The following is an 18223-nucleotide window of genomic DNA, read 5'->3' on the forward strand; positions in this document are numbered from 1 at the left end:
TTTTTTCTCTATTCTTGTTTTTCATCCACAGACTTCCCATTTTGTATGGGGTGCTCTCAAAAACAATATTCTCCCTTTGTGTAGCATCTTTCTGTGATAAGAAAGGCAGTAAGGGGAATTTTCATTACTTACTCTTACCTAAATAGAAAAGTAGTAAATTTCAGTAAGAGGAAATTTTGAGATTTCCTATGAACTTTAGTTTTCAGGTCTAGACACACCCCTGCAAAAGCTGTGTTTAATCCAAATTTTTGTAAATGGAATCACAGCCTCCTCATAGAACCACGGGAAGAGTTGTAAATGGTGATGATTGGAGCTAGGATTTGTTGAACACTTACTGTGTGCCAATCACTGTAGCAAGTACTTAACATGCATTATCTCATTTCATCTTAAAACAGCCCTTTGGGGTAGATACTGTAATTAAGAGGAACCTGGGGTCTAAAGAGGAAATAATTTTCCCTTAACCCTCAAGCTAGTCTGCTTCCTATGCACATGCCTGAAGAAATGAATGCATAGTGCTTGGCATGCAGTAGAAAACTTGATAAATGGTAGCCATTGTTATTAAAATATTTTGGTTTCTGAATTTTTAAGCCACACTTATTATTCATTTTGAGTTAGTTTACTGTCTTCCTTTGCTTTGTCCACCCTGAAATCCATCATCTTAAATCCCCACCACCAGCTCTTGCTGAAGACCATCCCCACCCAGCATCTCTGTCTCACACCTCCAGCCTAGGCAGCATCACCAGCACAGGGAGATTCTCTCCTTTTCCTTCCAGGCACAATGGCCCCCTCTCCACATGCCTTCTCAAGTCACCACTCTAGCATTGCTTCTGACTACCTCTACTCCAAAACTAGAGCATAGGTTCTGATTTGCATCTTTTATTTGCAAATGCATTAATGTACCATGTCTAATAAAAACATAAAAATAAAATACATTTAGTTATACATTTAACAAATCACCCTTTGGTAAAGAATAAAGTTCTCACCTATAAGGACTAACTTAGAACATCTAGGTCATACAGTGGCTACATGGTCCCTAAGAGGGGCCCCTGGCAAAGTCAGGCCCTGCCTGCATTCTTCCCTTCTGCCTGCCTCCCCTTCTTCAGAAGCTTCCATTTGCAACTGCTTTGCCTTTCCCAGCCCTTACCCAGCAAGGAGAAATACCTATGGCAGGAGCAGATGTCACACCCTGCAAACCTCCCCAGGCCAGCACCTGCTGCCCCTCCACTGGACTGGCTGCTCCGACTGTCACAGCAGGACCTCCCCAGGTTCTGCCCCATGTTCCCCATGCCCACAGCAGCCACACATCTCCATCCCAGGGTGCTTTACTCCTTCACAGTGCAAGGTGCCCACACCTCTGCATAGCTAGGGCAGATGGCATCTGATATTTTCTGGTGAGACTAGGGCACAGAGGGGTTTAATCAGGGTCCTTCAGGTAGTTAAACATACAGGCTCCTCCTTAGAGCCACTGCCCCCATCTCCTTCCACTTGACCAGAGACCCCTGTGAGGTTGCTCATGTGGCAGGGTACTAACCTCTTGAGTCATATGGGAAGTAGGCGTCTATCCAGCCAGTGCCTACTGCCCTACCTGTGCCAGGAGGTGGGCCTACTGAATCAGGCAAAGCAGCCCTGCCCTCTAGGAACATCATCTGTCAGGGGAGGCTGGCAAGAGAGCAAGACTTCTGCATTGCAGGGCACTGACATCTGGGGAGGATGGAGGCACAGAATGAGAACAGCATGGAGGCTCAATAAAGCCATGGCTGTGGGGTCTCCTCACTTTGAAATAGGCCCCTCTCTGGTAGCCAGTCTGGGGTTCTCTTCTGCCAGATACGCCCATGCCAATGAAGCAGAGAGCAATGACTGCTGCCCTTAGTGGGCCTACATTCTTTCATTCATTCTCTATCAACAGATGCACAGCAGGGCCTCAGTAGGGAGCAGCCCCACAGGCTAACAAGTTGGAGGTGGGGGCAGAAGGGAGGGGAAGATCTCAATGCCCTGCTTTTCCAGGGTGGCACCTGCCCTCTGGAGGTGAGTCTGACAGCCCTAAGTCCCTATACATAGGCAAAACCCAGCCCTTCCAGGGCCCTCTCACAGTGGAGGAAGTGAAGAAAATGAAAGGTGCTCTCTGCCCCTGACCCACTGCGGCAGTACAGGTTTCCCTTCCTGAAGCTCCAGCGGCTGGGGACCCCAGCATGCTTACTAAGTTATTCCAAATCAGTTCTTTGAACTGGAGGAAAAGGCTCCAGGATAATTTTAAGCCAGGAAGGGTGACTTGCACTGACCGGATCCATCAAGCTCAAAGCCCTGCATGGGTAACTTGGCTTTGCTCCCCTTACTTCCCCCAAAGGCAGGAGGGAACTAGCATCCCAGAGCACTAGACCACACTCCCTAAGGGCACCCTGCCTCACTCAGGCATGCCCCTGGTCCTGGAGTGCTGCAGAGTGCCCAGTGGCGGAAGGCTGTACCTGTGGGAAAAGGCTGTGCCTGTGAAGGAAGTGTGCTTCAGAGTCCTGCAGCCAGCCAAGGGCTGCCATTACCCATCAGCCCACCCCAGGAGTGACTTAGTCAGGAACACTGAACTCACCAGAGTAGCTCGGCTAGTGCTACATGATATATTAGTTGGGGTACCACTACCCAAAGTGACATTAAACTTCCCATCCTCAGAGCAATACAAAAAGAAATATATATGAAATCCAGAATGAATGCACTGGTTGGTGGGTGGCCTTCCATCTGGTCATTCAGTGGCCCAGGCTGTCCTGTGGCTCTACCCTTTGTTCCAGTTTTGGAATCCTTTGCCTTCAGACAGCCAATAAAGAAAGAGCATGGGAGACCTCACACAAGAAGATTTTTATGAAATGTCACTTAAGCTTACTTTCCATTGGCTAGAGCGTAGTCACATGGCCATAACAAACTGCAAAGGATGCTGAGGGATGAAGTCTATCTGTATGCCTCAAAGAAGGGGAAATGGGTTTGATGCAGGGAAAAACAATAAGCTGTACCATGGAAAAAGCCAAGGAATACAGCCCCTATCCCTGGGCATCTATCAGAATGTCACTTGAGAAAACCAGTTCCTTATTTAGCCACTCTGAGCATTAATCAGTCTTCTCCAAGAACCTTCATAATTCACAGCTGAAATCAATTCCAGGATCTATTCTAAGGTATGAAAGTTTCATTCCCCAAATTTTTTGATGTAGCAAAACCTTACTTTCTGGCAGAAATCACCCCCAGGATTTCTCTCACTGAATTTTTCCTTTCTAAAAACAAAAATGAACTAAACAAATAAATAAACAGGAAAAATGTTTTTGAAAAAGGCTTAAAACCAACAGGACAGAATAGAACAATGGTTCAAAAACTTGGCTAGATATTAGGATCCCATGGAAGCCTTGTTTTTTTTAAATACAGAGTCCTTGGCCCCATACACAGATATTCTGATTCAGTAAATCACATACAAGCATATCTCATTTTATTGGGCTTCACCTCATTACACTTTTGCAGATAATGCTTTTTCTACAAATTGAAGTTTTTGTGGCAACCCTGCACTGAGCAAGCCTATTGACACCATTTTTCCAACAGCATTTGCTCACTTTGTGTCACATTTTGGTAATCTCATAATATTTCAAACTTTTTCATTATTATTATATTTGTTATGGTGATATGCAATCAATGACTTTTATGTTGGTATTGTAATTGTTTTGGGGTACCATGAATTGCACCCGTGTTTATTAATTGATAAATGTGTGTGTTCTGACTGCTCCACCAACTGGCCACTTCCCTCTCTCTCACCCTTTCCTCGGGCCTCCCTCTTCCCTGAGTCACAACAATATTGAAATTAGGCCAACTAATACCCCTACAGTAGTCCTAAGTATTCAAATGAAAGAAGGAGTCGCACATCTCTCACTTTAAATTAAAAGCTAGAAATCTTTAAGCTTAGTGAGGAAGATGTGTTGAAAGTTGAGATAGGCTTGAAGCTAGGCCTCTTGTGCCAAACAGCCAAGCTGTGAATGCAAAGAAAAGTTCGTGAAAGAAATTAAAAGTGCTACCTAGTGAACACACAAGTGATTAGAAATGAACAGTCTTATTGCTGATATGGAGAAAGTTTTAATAGTCTGAATAGAAGATCAAACCAGCCACAACATTCCCTTAAGCCAAAGCCTAATCCAGAGCAAGGCCCTAAATCTTCAATTTTATAAAGGCTGAGAGAGGTGAGGAAGCTGCAGAGGTTTAAGGAAGGATCATGAGGTTTAAGGAAAGAAGCCCTCTCCATATCATAAAAATGCAAGGTGAAGCTGCAAGTGTCAATATAGAGTTGCAGGAAGTTACCCAGAAGATCTGGCTAAGACAATTCATCAAGGTGGCTACACTAAACAAAGATTTTCAGTGTAGACTAAACAGCCTTCTTTTAGAAGAAGAAACCATCTAAGACTTTGACAGAGAGAAGTCAATGTCTGGCTTCAAAGCTTCAAAGGACAGGCTGACTCTCCTGTTAGGGGCTAATGCAGCTGGTGACTTCAAGTTGAAGCCAATGCTCATTTACCATTCCAAAAATCCCAAGGACCCTTAAGAGTTATGCTTAATCTACTCAGCCTGTGCTCTAGAAATGGAGCAATAAAGCTAGGATGACAGTACATCTATTTATGACATAGTTTACTGAATATTTTAAGCCCAGTGTTGAGGCCTACTACTCAGAAAAGAAGGTTCCTTTCAAAATATTACTGCTCACTGACAATGCACCTGGCCGACTAAGAGCGCTGATGGAGATGCACAATGAGATTAATTTTATTTTCATGCCTGCTAACAACATTCATTCTGTCCTCTGTGGCCTGGAGTCATTTTGACTTCCAAGCCTGATTTTTTTAAGAATACGTTTCATTAGGCTATACCTGCCAGGCATAGTGAGTCCTCTGATGGATCTGGACAAAGTAAGCTGAAAACCTTGTGAAAGAATTCACCATTCTAGATGCCATTAAGAACATTCATGATTCATGGGAAGAGGCCAAAATATAAACATACCAGGAGTTTGGAAAAAGTTGATTCTAACCCTCATGGATGAAGAGTTCAAGGCTTCAGTGCAGGAGGTAACTGTGGATGTGGTGAAAATAGCAAGAGAACTACAATTAGAAGTGGAGGCTGAGGATGCGCCTGACTTGCTGCATCTCATGATAAAATCTTAGCAGATGAGGAGGTCACCTCTTATGGCCAAGCAAAGAGTAGTTTCTTGAGATGGAATCTACTGGTGAAGATGCTGTGAAGATGGTTGGAATGGCAACAAAGGATTTAGAATTTTACACAAAGCGGTGACAGGGCTTGAGAGGGTTGACTCCGATTTTAAAGAAGTTCTGCTGTGGATAAAATGCTGTCAAACAGCACTGCATGCTGCAGATGAATCATTCATGAAAGGAAGAGTCAATCATTGCAGCAAAGTGCATTGTTGTCTTATTCTAAGAAATTGCCACCACCACCCCAACCTTCATCAACCACCACCCTGCTCAGTCAGTAGTCTTGACGTCGAGGCAAGACCCACCTGCAAAAAGGTCACAACTCACTGAAAGCTCACATGATAGTTAGCATTTTTTAGCAATAGAGCATTTTTTAATTAAGTTATGCACATATTTTTAGACATAATGGCATTGCACACTTAATAGACTACAGTACAATATAAACATAATTTTTCTGTGCACTGGGAAACCAAAATTCATTTGACTCCCTTTATTACAATATTTGCTTTATTGCAGTGGTCTGGGATGGTACCCACAGCATCTCCAAAGTAGGCCTATCTTGGGCTCAGGAATATATCTATTTTTAATTCTGTAAATGATTTTGATGTTCTACTGCATTTGGAAGTCACTGACATAAAACGTCAGATTCAGATGTCTTGTGCGCAAAACAGGAAATAAAATGACTGGAGAGGTGTCATTAGCTATCACATTGTCAGCAAACATATATTAAGTCCCCCATCAAGCACAAAGGTTGGAAAAGGGGTGTATGTTCTGCCTCTTGCTGGGTTACAGGGCCTGCATGCTGGGAGCAGCTCTGAGCACTTAGAGGCAAAGAGCAATACATGTGGTATTGTGCAGGGCCGCACAGTGTTCAGCAGGCACAGTGACCTCTGTGTGTCAGGGGGGCGGTCATCGAGAACATGGGATTATTGTTAAGATGGAACGCAAGGAAAATTTAGGTCATAAGAGAAGTGGGAAAGGGACAAGGACATTCCAAAGAAGGCCATCAGGATGAGCAGAAGCTTAAAGATAGGAATGTTTTATGTGGGTTCAAGAGTAGTAAACTAGTTCATATTAGAAAATACTGAGCAATTTCCCTGGGGAGAAAATGAATGTGGACATTAAGCCGAGTATTTTAGATTCTGTAGGGAATAGAGAGCCATCTAGCCAGAGATGGTCTAGAGGATGGGAAAGCAGAGCACGGAGACTGTTTTAGCTCTTGTCAGGACTGATGGTGAAATGATCTGAGCCTTGAACTGGAGCTCAGAAAGGGGGAAGAGGAACTAGAGGAAAAGAGGCCCCTTCTGCTGCTGCCGCCAAATGGCACCACTGGCCCATCCAGCCTTGGGTCAGCCCTCTGAGAAGAGGGGGAGAGATGTGGCTGGTGGCTCAGCCATGCAGTGTGCAACCAGGCATTGATATATACAAATCAAACATTCATAACTCTGGAAGGATCTGGCCCTGTTTCTCTCTCAGAAAATATCCCAGATCATTGGAGCAAGGAATAGATTAGCAATTCTGAGCTTTAAATCCTCTTTTTAACACTGATTTACTGTGACGTTTGGGACAAGTTGTTGCTTTTGATTGCTAAATTTCCACAATCAAGAGTGCAAAGCAGTGAGACAGATCCGGACTGTGAACCTGGTTGAAGAAGTAGATGCTCAAAATGGCAATAAGTGAACCCTTTCAAAATAACAGGATGTTTAGATCTGCTTGAGATTTTCTTGGTAATATCCACAGTACAGTTTACAATTCAACAGATGCATGTTTTTCATAACTTTTAATGCCTCTGAAAATGTAGCCCTTTTCTCAGCCTTTCTCTACCCAAGCGTGAAGTCTGGAATTTAGGGGAAAACTAGGCTGCTGATGTTCGAAGCAAAGCAGAATCCAATTCTAGATATGCTTTTCTCCGGAATCTCATTGATGTTCACCACTTCCACCTTCACCTCCATGCAAATGACACATGGTCTTTATTTCACCTGCTTCCCATACTTGGGTTTACAGCTACCTCACGGGCATCCCACCCACACCTTCCACATGGCCCCCTCCACCTTACCCCGCTCCGGTGTGATTCTTCTGTCCACATCCCTACCATTCTCCTAGGTGCTCAGTTCTCCAAAGCCTTTCTTGACTTCTTATCTCTCACTGTCCATACTCAATGTTTTCCCAGGCTGTACATTCTGGCTTTATGGGGACAGAATTAAAAGGGACTTCAGAAACCTCCTAATCAGCAAATAATATGAATTACAAAGCAGTCCAGTTCCTCAAGGTCAAGTCCATGCTTTATTTACCCCTCTACTCTCAGCTACAGACACAGTGCCTGACTAATAGTAGGTGCTCAGATCACCTTTGCTCAAAGGCAGAGGGGAATAAGTGGAACTTAGAGTTACTGCCTGAGGAAGCTCAGATTTCTATAAAAAATATAATATGAAACAAGAACAATGAACTAGAATCTCTCATGCTAAAGAAAGGCTTCCACTGTGAAAATACCCACATTACATTGATTTTTAAAAACTAACATGGCACCTAACAAGTTTCCCTGACTTGCCCAAGTCACTAAAGACAAGCACATACATATCCCAGTCTTCACTCCACACTGCCTTTTGAAACTCAGCCCTCACTGAGCAGAGAAAGCTGCTAATTCACCCTCATGAAGATATTTTTGACAGGAGAGAGAAGGGAACTAGCAACTGTCCTTCTCCTGGGTCTTCTCACCCTGGAGAGTACCACCTCTCAGCCCTCTGAGCCATCAGCCATCGCAGCAACAGAGAGTAGAGGAAGAGGCCAAGGTGGGAAATACCTCTGTGTCCTGAGAAAGGTGGAACAGAAACCTCATCCACCTGAGAAGAACAGATGTGGGCCCCCAGTGGCTCCAAGAGGTTTGTTGTACTTCCCCAGGAGTATGGAGTAAATAAAAGGATGAATGAGATTAAAGAATTTGGATGGTTCTGGAAGAGACGTTGAAAAAGTGGCCTGGGAAGTGAGGAGGCCTGAGTTCCCATCGTGCCTCTGCTACTGTCTCCCTGTGTGACTCAGCAAATCAGAAGATGTTTTCAAGAGGTTCCCACCCTTCCTTCTTCAGCTTTCTCCTTATGCCGGCCCCCCAGTGATGATCCAGCCTAGTAAGGAATAACGGATCTAGCGACTCCAGTGGGTACATCAGCCCAAGGAGGAAGCTTGCTCTGTGGCCCTCTCTCTCTCCCTCTCTCCCTCTCCCCCAGCCCCACAGGGGAACCGCATTACTTCCCCTCCCTCAGGGCCCTTGACACATTTGAGTCTGTGGGGCAGGTGTTTTTGTGCAGAGGCACCTCTCTGAGGGTCCAGGGCCCCAGGAAGCAAGATCCATCTTTCATCTTTCCCCCTCAAACCCTGGCCCAGGGAGAGCTCAATATATGTGACCCAAAATGAGAGAATGAAAGAGCAAACTGGGAACTAGCTAGAGAGGGCTTCTCCCCACCCTGCAGTCTGGTGGAACGTCCTTGTGGCAGGCCTTTCCAGTTGGTGGCATGCCAGGGCAAATGTGGGGACTGGGTCTTCAGTCCCAGCTTCCAGAAGTGAGCACAGCCTGCCAATACCTGCAGGCCTGGGACTGAGAACGTCCAAGAGGCTGAGTGGTTCTCCACGCTTGCTCAGCCTTACCAAAAATTCATTTTCTGTCCTATGCCACCGTAAAGGGCTCCCTCAGGGAAGCCAGATTCATTGTGAGAGATCTCCATGGCCCTTGGCAACCCTGGAATTGCTCGGAATTCCCTTCACTACTCTTGGTATCATTATGCCCAGAGGGGAAACCAAGTCAGAAGATGGTAAAGTACTTCGGAGAGTGGGACTGAGTGGGGAGAGGGTGCTCCCAACTGCTGAGTCTGGCCTTGAATGTCCAGTCCATCCCACCTTACTGTGCCAGAGCCAAAGTCTCCTAGAGTCGGAGCACACACGAGCCCTGGCCATGGTGATCCCAGTGAGGGCTGGTCCCGGGAACCCACAGCTGGCCAGCGGCCCCTCCTTTTCAACCAGTAACTGAAGTCAGTTGTGCAGATGATAAGATGGATGCTGCAGGGCTTTATCATCACAGACATTATTCTAACAGAAGTGCATACAGAGACCCGAGCTTTGTGACAGTCCATTTTAGAGGACTTTTGCAGAGCACATCTACCGCGCAGTGAGAAATTGGAGAAAGTGTTTTTCCCCAGCCATCTCTGCCAGCTCAGTCCTAAGTAGCCAGAGCCCGGACCAGCCCCAGCTGCAAAAAGGGATGCAGAACACGCCCTCCTTCTGAGCCCACTAAATGGTCAACAGAGGAATCTGGGACATGGTACCCATCCGTTAAATAAATCCCTTTTACCCAGGCCAGCCACTCCTGCCTGCTGTCTCTCCAAAGCATTCCTGTTCCCTCAGTCCACATTGAGACACACACCTTTTTGTCAGCTACTTAAAATCAGTAAGTGATCTTAATTAGGTTTGTCAATCCCTAAGGCTGGCAGGGTGGCTAATAAGGCATTATATTCACTGCCCATTAACAGTCTGTTGCCTGAATGAGACTGTGCATTTCCCGAGCTGTGTGTGAGCAGCATCAGCATTTCCGATGTAGAGATCTGCCCAGTGAGTCTGGGAGAAACCCAATTCTAAGGCCACCCCCTCTACACCTGGCCCACTGCCCCAGTGGCCGCCTCTTGGGCCAGTTTCCAACAGGCCTCTCTGTAAAGCTGAGCAAGAAAGAGTCAGAAGGTGCATTCTTTATGCAAAGCCAGGCTCCAACCAAGATCTCTAGCCAAGTCTGTTTTAGCAACAAGCTCCAAACCCCACCGACTGGAAAAGAGAGAAAAAGCAACAAAAGCCCATGCAATCAAGTGTCTTCTTTGGAGAAACTGAAAGAGCTGTGCAGGTGTGAACCACTGAGGGGCAAAGGGTGAGATCTGCCCTGCTGAGGGCTAGAAAAAGGGGAGCTCTGCTGCCAGGCTCTAAAATAGCACAGCGCAGGGAGATCTTCCCCTCTCCATGACCAGGCTGCCCATGGAGACGGAGGGCCAAGCTCTTCAAGCCATGGATGCTTGGCTTCCTTCCCCCGCACGCAGCTCAGGCTTTGGGATAAGGGGCAGTAGAGAAACCTATATGTTTTCTAGCACCACCTACCCTTTGTGATCCTGGCAGGAATGTGGCATGGGCTTTGCTTTGCCTCAGACCCAGAGCACTCTGCCTGGTACATACTAGAACTTCCTCTCAATCAGAGCACTCTGCCTGGCACATGCTAGAACTCAGGACCTGAGGCTGTGGCTGACTCTGAAGAGTGACTTGGCATCTGTACTTTTTTTTTGGTGGGGAGACCTTAACAGGAAAGAATGACTGGACCAGAAAGACTTTGAGAGGCCTAAGGAAGTCTCCCCCATCTCTAGCAGGGAAAGGGTGGATACAACCAGGAGCAAACTCTTCTCCATCTAAGGTTCAGGTAAAGACACACAACCAGGTACCATCCAAAGCAGAGAAGCTTGAATCTGGGGGGCCTGATGGCCACCTACTCTTGTGCCCAGTGCCTCCCTACAAAAGAAACTCCAACATTGGTTCTGCTGTCCCCTCCCTGCACCATGACCTTCCATCCCTGACCCCATTCCCAGACTGCCTCTTTTCACCCCTGCCCTCCTCACACCCTAGCATGACCCACCTTTGTCCCACCAGTTCCTTCCTTACAGCCTCTGGAATCTGGAGCGCTTGGAGAAGGGTTGGCAGCCTGGCCTCTTGGGTGGACAGAGGCAGCTTTGCATGTTTACATCGGATTCGACATCTGATTAAGTCTTCCCTGATTGTTATGAATGTTCCTGACTCAAAATATGTGCAATTCCCAGTGTCAATCAAATTCTTTTAAGCAGCAGCTGCCACTGTCGTTGCCTTGGAGAGCACTTTAGCAGCTCTTCTATTTAGAAACCATCCAGCCTCAGCTTGCATCATGCCATCCATGCTAAGAGGCCCAGTAGCTGGTTAAGAACTTTGTAGTTCTAATATCTGAGTAATAAAGGAAGGCAGAGAAAGGGCAGAACAGCAGAGAGGGGAGGGAGGGGAAATGAGCAACTTCCCTGGAAGGGCCTATTTAGGGGACAACAAGGATTTTGTCCTTCTTCCCCATGCTCAGTAGGTGCACACATGTAATTTACTCACCTGGGCACCGCAGGCCCTCCAGGAAGGCACACACCTGATGCAGCTCAGCATGAAATCAGTGCTGGCCTGGCCCCTCGGCCTGTGGGTGACAGGGTAGAGGATGGTGACCCAAAGTGGATAATCGGAAAGGTGCACCATGGGCCCTTACCCGCTGCTCTTTGCCCAGGAACATGATTTTTTCTAGTGACCTTCTCTGGGTAGCTCTAAGTGCCTGTTCTCTTGCTACCTCTGAGCAACATCTTCCTACCCCGGCACTGCTGTAAGACAGCAGCATGAGGGCCCCTGTTTGCCAGCTGAGAATCCAGCCCTGACTGTGCTCGATGTTACACCAGCTAAAACTGGGAACTCATTATGGACCATGCCCCCCACCACCACTCCGTGGGATCTGGGGAAACCATGGCTGTGACCTGGCCAAGGCTCGTGGAGAAACCTGATGCCAGTGTGCGCAACACCAGTGCCTCCCACCATTGTTACCTCCCTCCAACCGCTCCCACCGGAGCCAGAGGGGTCCTGTTCTGCTCTGCTTGCCTCTCACCCCCTCTGCTCACTGCTGCCCATGCCCACATCCACATCTTGAGTGCTCTTCTTCCTTCAAAGGTAGCTGAAACACCGCCTCCTCTGTGAGGTGCTCCCATCTCTCCAGCCTGGTGGAACTCGGTCCACTGAGCTCAACATGTTATCTATACCACCCTTGTGCATTCCCCTCCTTCTGCCTTATTCTACCTGATGTGCACACCCTTCATCTCTCCACCAGACAGTAAGCAACTGAGATGCAGCATCCCCATCTGATTTCTCTAAGAACCCCCCCCATAGGCCTAAAATAGGGCCCAGTGCTCCATAGGTGTGCGTGAACTGAAAATCGGTTCCATGGGTCATAATCAAGGTCACGATGGTCACCAAAGTCATAAAGAAAGATGCCTCTCAGAGGCCTCTGCCTAAGTGCCAAGAGCTGGCTGGACAAGTCAGGTGAGGGGGGGGTGGTTCTTGTGCTGCTCATCCTGTGTGCCCAGAGTCCCAGAGCAGGGTTTGGGGTCCCCCACTGGGCACTCCTCTTTCCACACCCAACCAACCACCAGCCCTCCATGCTGGTCTGTCCTATGAGGGGCACGTGGACCCCATCACGGGTAATGCAGCCTGAAGGGCATCTGTGGTGGGCCCTGTAGTTGTGACCTTCCAGTAAGGCTAACTGTGAATGACCAGATTTCACAAGATGGGTGAAAGCATTGACAGATTTACTGAATAGTTCAGAATAATTGATCACAAATGTACTGTTTAGATAGAAGTTTGCTTTTGATTTCAAGTCTTTCCCCCACAGGATGTCATCATTGTTCTCCAGCCAGGAATAACCAAGTCAGCCTCTAACCCTTCTACCTGTTGACGAGAGGTCATCTGCTCCTGGGCATGGTGGGCACTTCCAGCCCAGTGGCAGTTCACGCACTGACTGCGTAAAGCTTTGTTGCCCTCACTGCAAACGTGGATGGCTCTCCTTTTCCCTGCATGTTTCTTTCCATCCTGCGTCCACTCGCGTTCTGCTCCCTGTCCTCCTGCGCACTCTCTGTCCGGCCTCCCCCACACCGCCAGTCTCCCACTCCTGCCAACACTGCCGTTTTCTGCTCTTGTTACCCCATGCTGCCGACACTGTTGTTTCTCTCCGCCTCCTTTTTCCTAACAATTTTGTCGAGCTATAATTGAAATACCATAAAGTTCACCTGCTCTAGGGGTACACGCCAATGACTTCTAGCCAGTTTGCAGAATTGTGCGAGCACCACATCCAACTGTCGAGTATCTCCATCCCCCCTAGAAAGAGCCCTGATGCTGGTTTACAGTCAATACTGTTCCCACTCCCAGCTCCAGGCAGCCACTGATCTGCTTTCTATTTCTACAGATTTACCTATTTTAGACATTTTGTTAAAATGGGATCACTTAGATGAATGAAATCATGAGGTCTCCACCTTGTTGTCTGGCTTCTTAGCACAATGTTTGTGAGGTCCATCCATCTCAGAGCCTGTCTCCTGGTCCCTTCTTGTTTACTGGGAAGCAGCATTCTGCTGTATGAACATCCCACGTGCGGCCTATCCAGTCACCAGTTGATGGGCGTGGATTCCCTGTCTTAAGGGTATTTTAACATCCATATCAGAGACCGTGCACTCTTCTGCAAGACATTCTGGATTGACTTTCTGAAAGGTGGGAAGGGTTTTTAAAGTTCTTGGGAAACTCACTTTACAGCAGGAAAGGCTGGTTGACTGACAGCCATTCAGGGGGATGACTTCCCAGGGAGCAAGCGAACCAAAGGTGTTTTCTGTTAATCCAGCTTTAAAGCCCTCCCTGGCCACAGCCCAAGGACCTGATCGTCCAAGGCTGTGAAGGAGGTAGAAAGCAATGATCTCTCAACACTACAGCCCACTCTGTGTTCGTTACAAATACCCCCAGGGGTCAGAGTCAAATCATTTAGTGTTTGACAACCAGTCAGGCATTTCACAGACCAATGCCAAGGAACTGATGTGGGACAAGACCCCAGACCCTTGAGACTCCCACTGTGTGAGGGGTTAACCTTCTGGCTGCTAGAAAATGGGGAAAACCAGGGGACAGCAGGGAAGGAGCTCAGCTGCCTGAGGCAACAAGCAGGGGCAGCTCAGGGGCCATCTGCTCCTATCAGTTACTACTCAAGCATTTCAGTATTTTAATAATGACTGCAACTCCACTGGGGAGCACCAGCTGGTCAGCAAGTCTGCTCATTTCCGCCCACCCTGCATGCCCAGAAACTGAAAGAGCTCTCCTCAGAGTTTCAGGGAGTCCCGGACACAAGCCCCAAACTCCAAAGTGGACCACCATATGGAAAATCCTTCAGAGGGGGAAGTCCTGTGCTGGAGAAGTCAGGGGAGATGTTGACTGCTCCCCACTGGCCAGGGCTCTGAAATTAGGGAAGGCTGATAAAATGACAGCCAGGCATAAGTACACACTGCTGGGTGCTGAATCCTAAGACATGACTAACCCAGGCTGTTCCTTACACACATTCCTCTTAAAACACATACAGGTTCTGGCTACAGATTGTCGCATGGTGGGGACAAGGATCCAGGGCCACCGTGGCTTTTGACAACATCTCCATCAGCCTGGACTGCTACCTCACCAGTGAGTCCACCCTGTCCTTGGCACCTGTCCCCAGCCCAGACTGCTCTGTGCCTCACTATCCCTCCTTAATCCAAGCCCTGTTGTCTCTCCCACCCTCCCCTGGGCATACGCACCTCTCTCCCTTAAACTGAGCCTCATTTAACTCAGCCCATGGCATCTTCTCTATTCTAGTCAGTGGGGAGGACAAGATGCCACAGAATACAGAACCCAAGTCAAGAAATCTGTTTGAGAGAAACTCAAACAAGGAGCTGAAGCCCTGGGAAAATACACCAAGAGAGACCCCGATCTTTGACCCTACAGGTAAGGATTCAACTTAACAAATTTCAGCAAAGTAAATTTTTGTCACAAAGGATGGGAGAAAGGTATGTGCTGTGATTGGGGTGGAGAGCTGCTTTTTAAAAATTTTATTATTAAAGAATAAAATAGTCAACCTTTAAGAGGAGACATCATCTACACCCTGGCTTGTCTGAGCAAAAGTAACTTCTGGAAGTTGGGCAAAGGAGCTGCTGTCCTCCATGCCTGAGGAATACCCAGACCCCGGTACAGAGAAGCGAGCTGGTCTCCTTTTCTCAGCTCAGTGCCTTGAAACCACTCCTCACTGACTGAGCAAAGCAGACCTCTGTCAGAGTTCTCATAAAGAGGGTTGGACCAAAGCCAAGGACAAGGTTGTCTAGTGCACACGGCCGTCCAGCCCATCACAGGTAAAGCCCCAAAAGCCTCCAATTCAACACATTTCCCCGAAGCTTGGCTCCCCTCTAATCCTGTTCACCTTAGCATCCCCCAGGCAAACGGCTCCTCATGGAGGCTCTTGCTTCAAACATAGGCTTCTTCTACCTCTCTTCTTAAACCATGTGTTTGCATCAGGAGGAAATTTCTCGTAATCAGTTTCCAAACCGATATGATATTCCTCACCAATTATTAAATCTGTGAGCCTAGCACCAGAGAAGCTGCTGAAGGCCACCAGGACCCCACCAGCTGGTCAAGGGCTTCCTCCAGATGGGGCCTGGGGCCTGGGTTTATAAGGCTTCTTCCAACATGAGTAATCTGAAGAAGCAGGCCTATATAGCTCACCCACACTCTTTTTCCTGTAAAAGAGCATTCTTTATTAAAATAACAGTACAAAAGTGATAAATCTCTAATTTCTACTTATAACACGAAATCCTTGTTTAGTGCAAAGTTGGAAAAATGAAGCATATACCTTCACACTAAATTCACTGACTCTCAATTTATTAAGTAGATGTTAGCTTTGTTAGCCTTTGAAGAAATCCTTTCTTTTCCCTCCCCTGAAAAGCTGCCCCAGGACTAGCTCTCATCGCTTCCCAAGTCCTGCCTGGCCTAATCCAGGTGCCAAAGCAGGGGAAAGAGAAAAAAAATGGGAAAAGCTTTTCCCATCACTTCTCCCCTTTCCTCTCTCTCACTTTTAACTAAACTCTCAAAAAACCCCTTTCATTTTCCCACGCACAGAGCAATCTGGCTCCTAAACTGTGATCTCTATTCCCCCACACTGCTTGTGATTCATGAAAATGCCTAACGTGATGGAGGCAGCCTTCCGTTCATCTCTCCACACCCCTTCGTCCACCCACCCCCGAGATTCATCTCCATCATTTCCCGGCCCTTGGTCAACCACTGCCACCCTGTGATGGACTGAGGACCTGCTAAGCAGACACTGCAGCAAGCCCCGCCCTGCGCAGCCACCAGCACTGATTACATGAGCAGGGGCGCCAGAAACACTGACTGACTGACTGGTAGGCGCTTGATGCTTGAGCTCAGTGCTCAGATGTCAGCAGCCAGCCCCCCTGCAGCCAGCATTTAGGAAACAGCCGTCCACCCTGCCTGACTCCTGGCTTTATTGCCATGTAACTCCCACTGTCCCTAAAAGGCTGAGCAATAAGGGCTTGCCCAATAGCCACTCAGACTAATGAAGTGGCTCAAAAACAGCAATGCTCCCCCACCACCTCCGAACAAAATTAAAAGCAAGTGCATGCCTGAGAGGCTGGAGATAACAATGGCTGGAACATGGGCTTCCTCTACCGGCCACCCCCAGCCTCAGAGTAGCAGCGACGGGCACGTGGCTGTGGGTCAGCTGTAGGTCTCTCTCCCGACTGCCTTCTGGAGTGACCACAACGGCTCATCAGGAGCAGCTCAGGGAGGGAGAAGCTGAGGCGAGCTCCCAACGCCCTTTCCCCCACTGGGCTCCAGCCGCAGAGGGCATCTCTCCCCTAGCCTAACACACCTCCCTGTCTCACCTTGCGGCAGACCTCTGGCAGCATATCGATGCGGGGAGGAGGGGGCAAGGACTCCTTTCCCCACTGCCCACAGGACAGCGTCCACCAAGCCCCCTGAAGTCAGGGCACAGCCGCACAGGCAGGCAGAACAGGCCACACGCCAGGTCCGTGCTGAGGCCCACCCTCCCGACTGTAATCTGGACCCACCCACAGTTCTCGCGCTCTTCCTCTGGGGCTGGTTCTGTGCTCAGAGATGCTGGCCAGAACAAGGCCCCGGGCAGGAGCTCAAGGACTCAGTCTAGAGGAGGAGCACCCAGGCAGACAGATGGTCAAGGCAGGGCAGGAGCGGCAGCAACAGACGTGCCGTGCGGAGGAGGGCTCCCAGAAAGGCCCAGGTCAGGGCCACAGCATGCAGGAATGATCACCGCCAGCTGGCACTGCGTAGCCACACCCGCAGGAGATACTCGCTCTTGTGGAGCTTCTGGCCCAAGGGAGGGGCGGCCTGTGAACCAACTGGCAGGTCAAGGCCTGCAAGGTGAGGCTGAACCCAACTCAGGGCCTCTAGCTGGGCAGGCCCCAGGAGAAGGGGTGCCGGGACAGGGCAGAAGAGGATGGCCAGTGAGCACCTGCCCCGGGCTGGGGCGGGTCCCCCTGCTCACCTGGTCCTCGCTCCGGCCCAGGGACAGCCTCTGAGATGAACATGGCCCGGGAGAATAGCCCCACAGCTGGTTGGCAGGGAGTGGGGCCAGGATGTGACCCCGAAGTCCATGTTCCTTCAGCTAACTGAGCTACTTCTAGGCATCTGAGTCCAATCAGAGAAACACTGAAAATGGAAGAGCAGGGAGGGTGTCCCAGAAAAGAGCCTCTGCATGACCAGTAAACAAATTAGCTCCCAGCCCTCCAACTAAGGATGCAGGAGACAAGGTAATCATATTTTCTTCCCAAAGTTCAGCGCTGTTCATTCCTGCTGGGGTGGAACAAGGGCGCCCGGTGGCATTTCAGCTCTCTTCCTGGAGGCGGTAAAGCAACTCCCAGAACCTCAAAAGCCGCACTGAGTCTTTTGAAAACGATCACTCACAAGGCTTCTACTTTTCCTGAAACACACCTCCCATCTCCCGAGCCAGCCCCCACCCCACACTGACGAAGGCCTCACCCTCTGCTCTGGGTCTAGGGGGTCCCCTCAAGCCTCAGCCACAGGCCGAGCTCACACACTGGAGCATCCGGCAGGGAGCAGCCTGCGCAGCTGCTTGGTGATGCATTCCCGGAAGCCTGAGTCACTGCAGCTAATCAGATGAAGAGACTGAGAGAGAAAACGGGGCAAGTATTAAGTCTGGGGAAATTGCATTTGTCAGCTTTGCACCTACAATTACACCGACCAAGCAGTCGGGTGATGCAATGGCAGGGCTGCAGAGCTCTCCTCTCCTCTCACATTCTCTCTCCACCTCTCCATCATCCCACCTCAGGCAGTAATGGATGTTAAGGGTAAGAACCGCACCCCCCAAAAGCCCAGGA

General features: G+C 48.7%; 1 protein-coding gene across 1 annotated transcript in view; it reads left to right on the forward strand.

Moving 5' to 3' along the window:
• Nucleotides 1-18223, forward strand: part of ALK (ALK receptor tyrosine kinase) — a 676956-nt gene that overhangs the window by 593962 nt on the left and 64771 nt on the right. The window contains exons 10-11 of the mRNA XM_036903608.2: nucleotides 14392-14486; nucleotides 14658-14786. Of these exons, the coding sequence (XP_036759503.2) occupies nucleotides 14392-14486; nucleotides 14658-14786 (224 nt within the window). The remainder of the gene's footprint in view (nucleotides 1-14391; nucleotides 14487-14657; nucleotides 14787-18223) is intronic.

This window comes from Manis pentadactyla, chromosome 2, assembly GCF_030020395.1.
Source record: "Manis pentadactyla isolate mManPen7 chromosome 2, mManPen7.hap1, whole genome shotgun sequence".
Classification (NCBI taxonomy): domain Eukaryota; kingdom Metazoa; phylum Chordata; class Mammalia; order Pholidota; family Manidae; genus Manis; species Manis pentadactyla.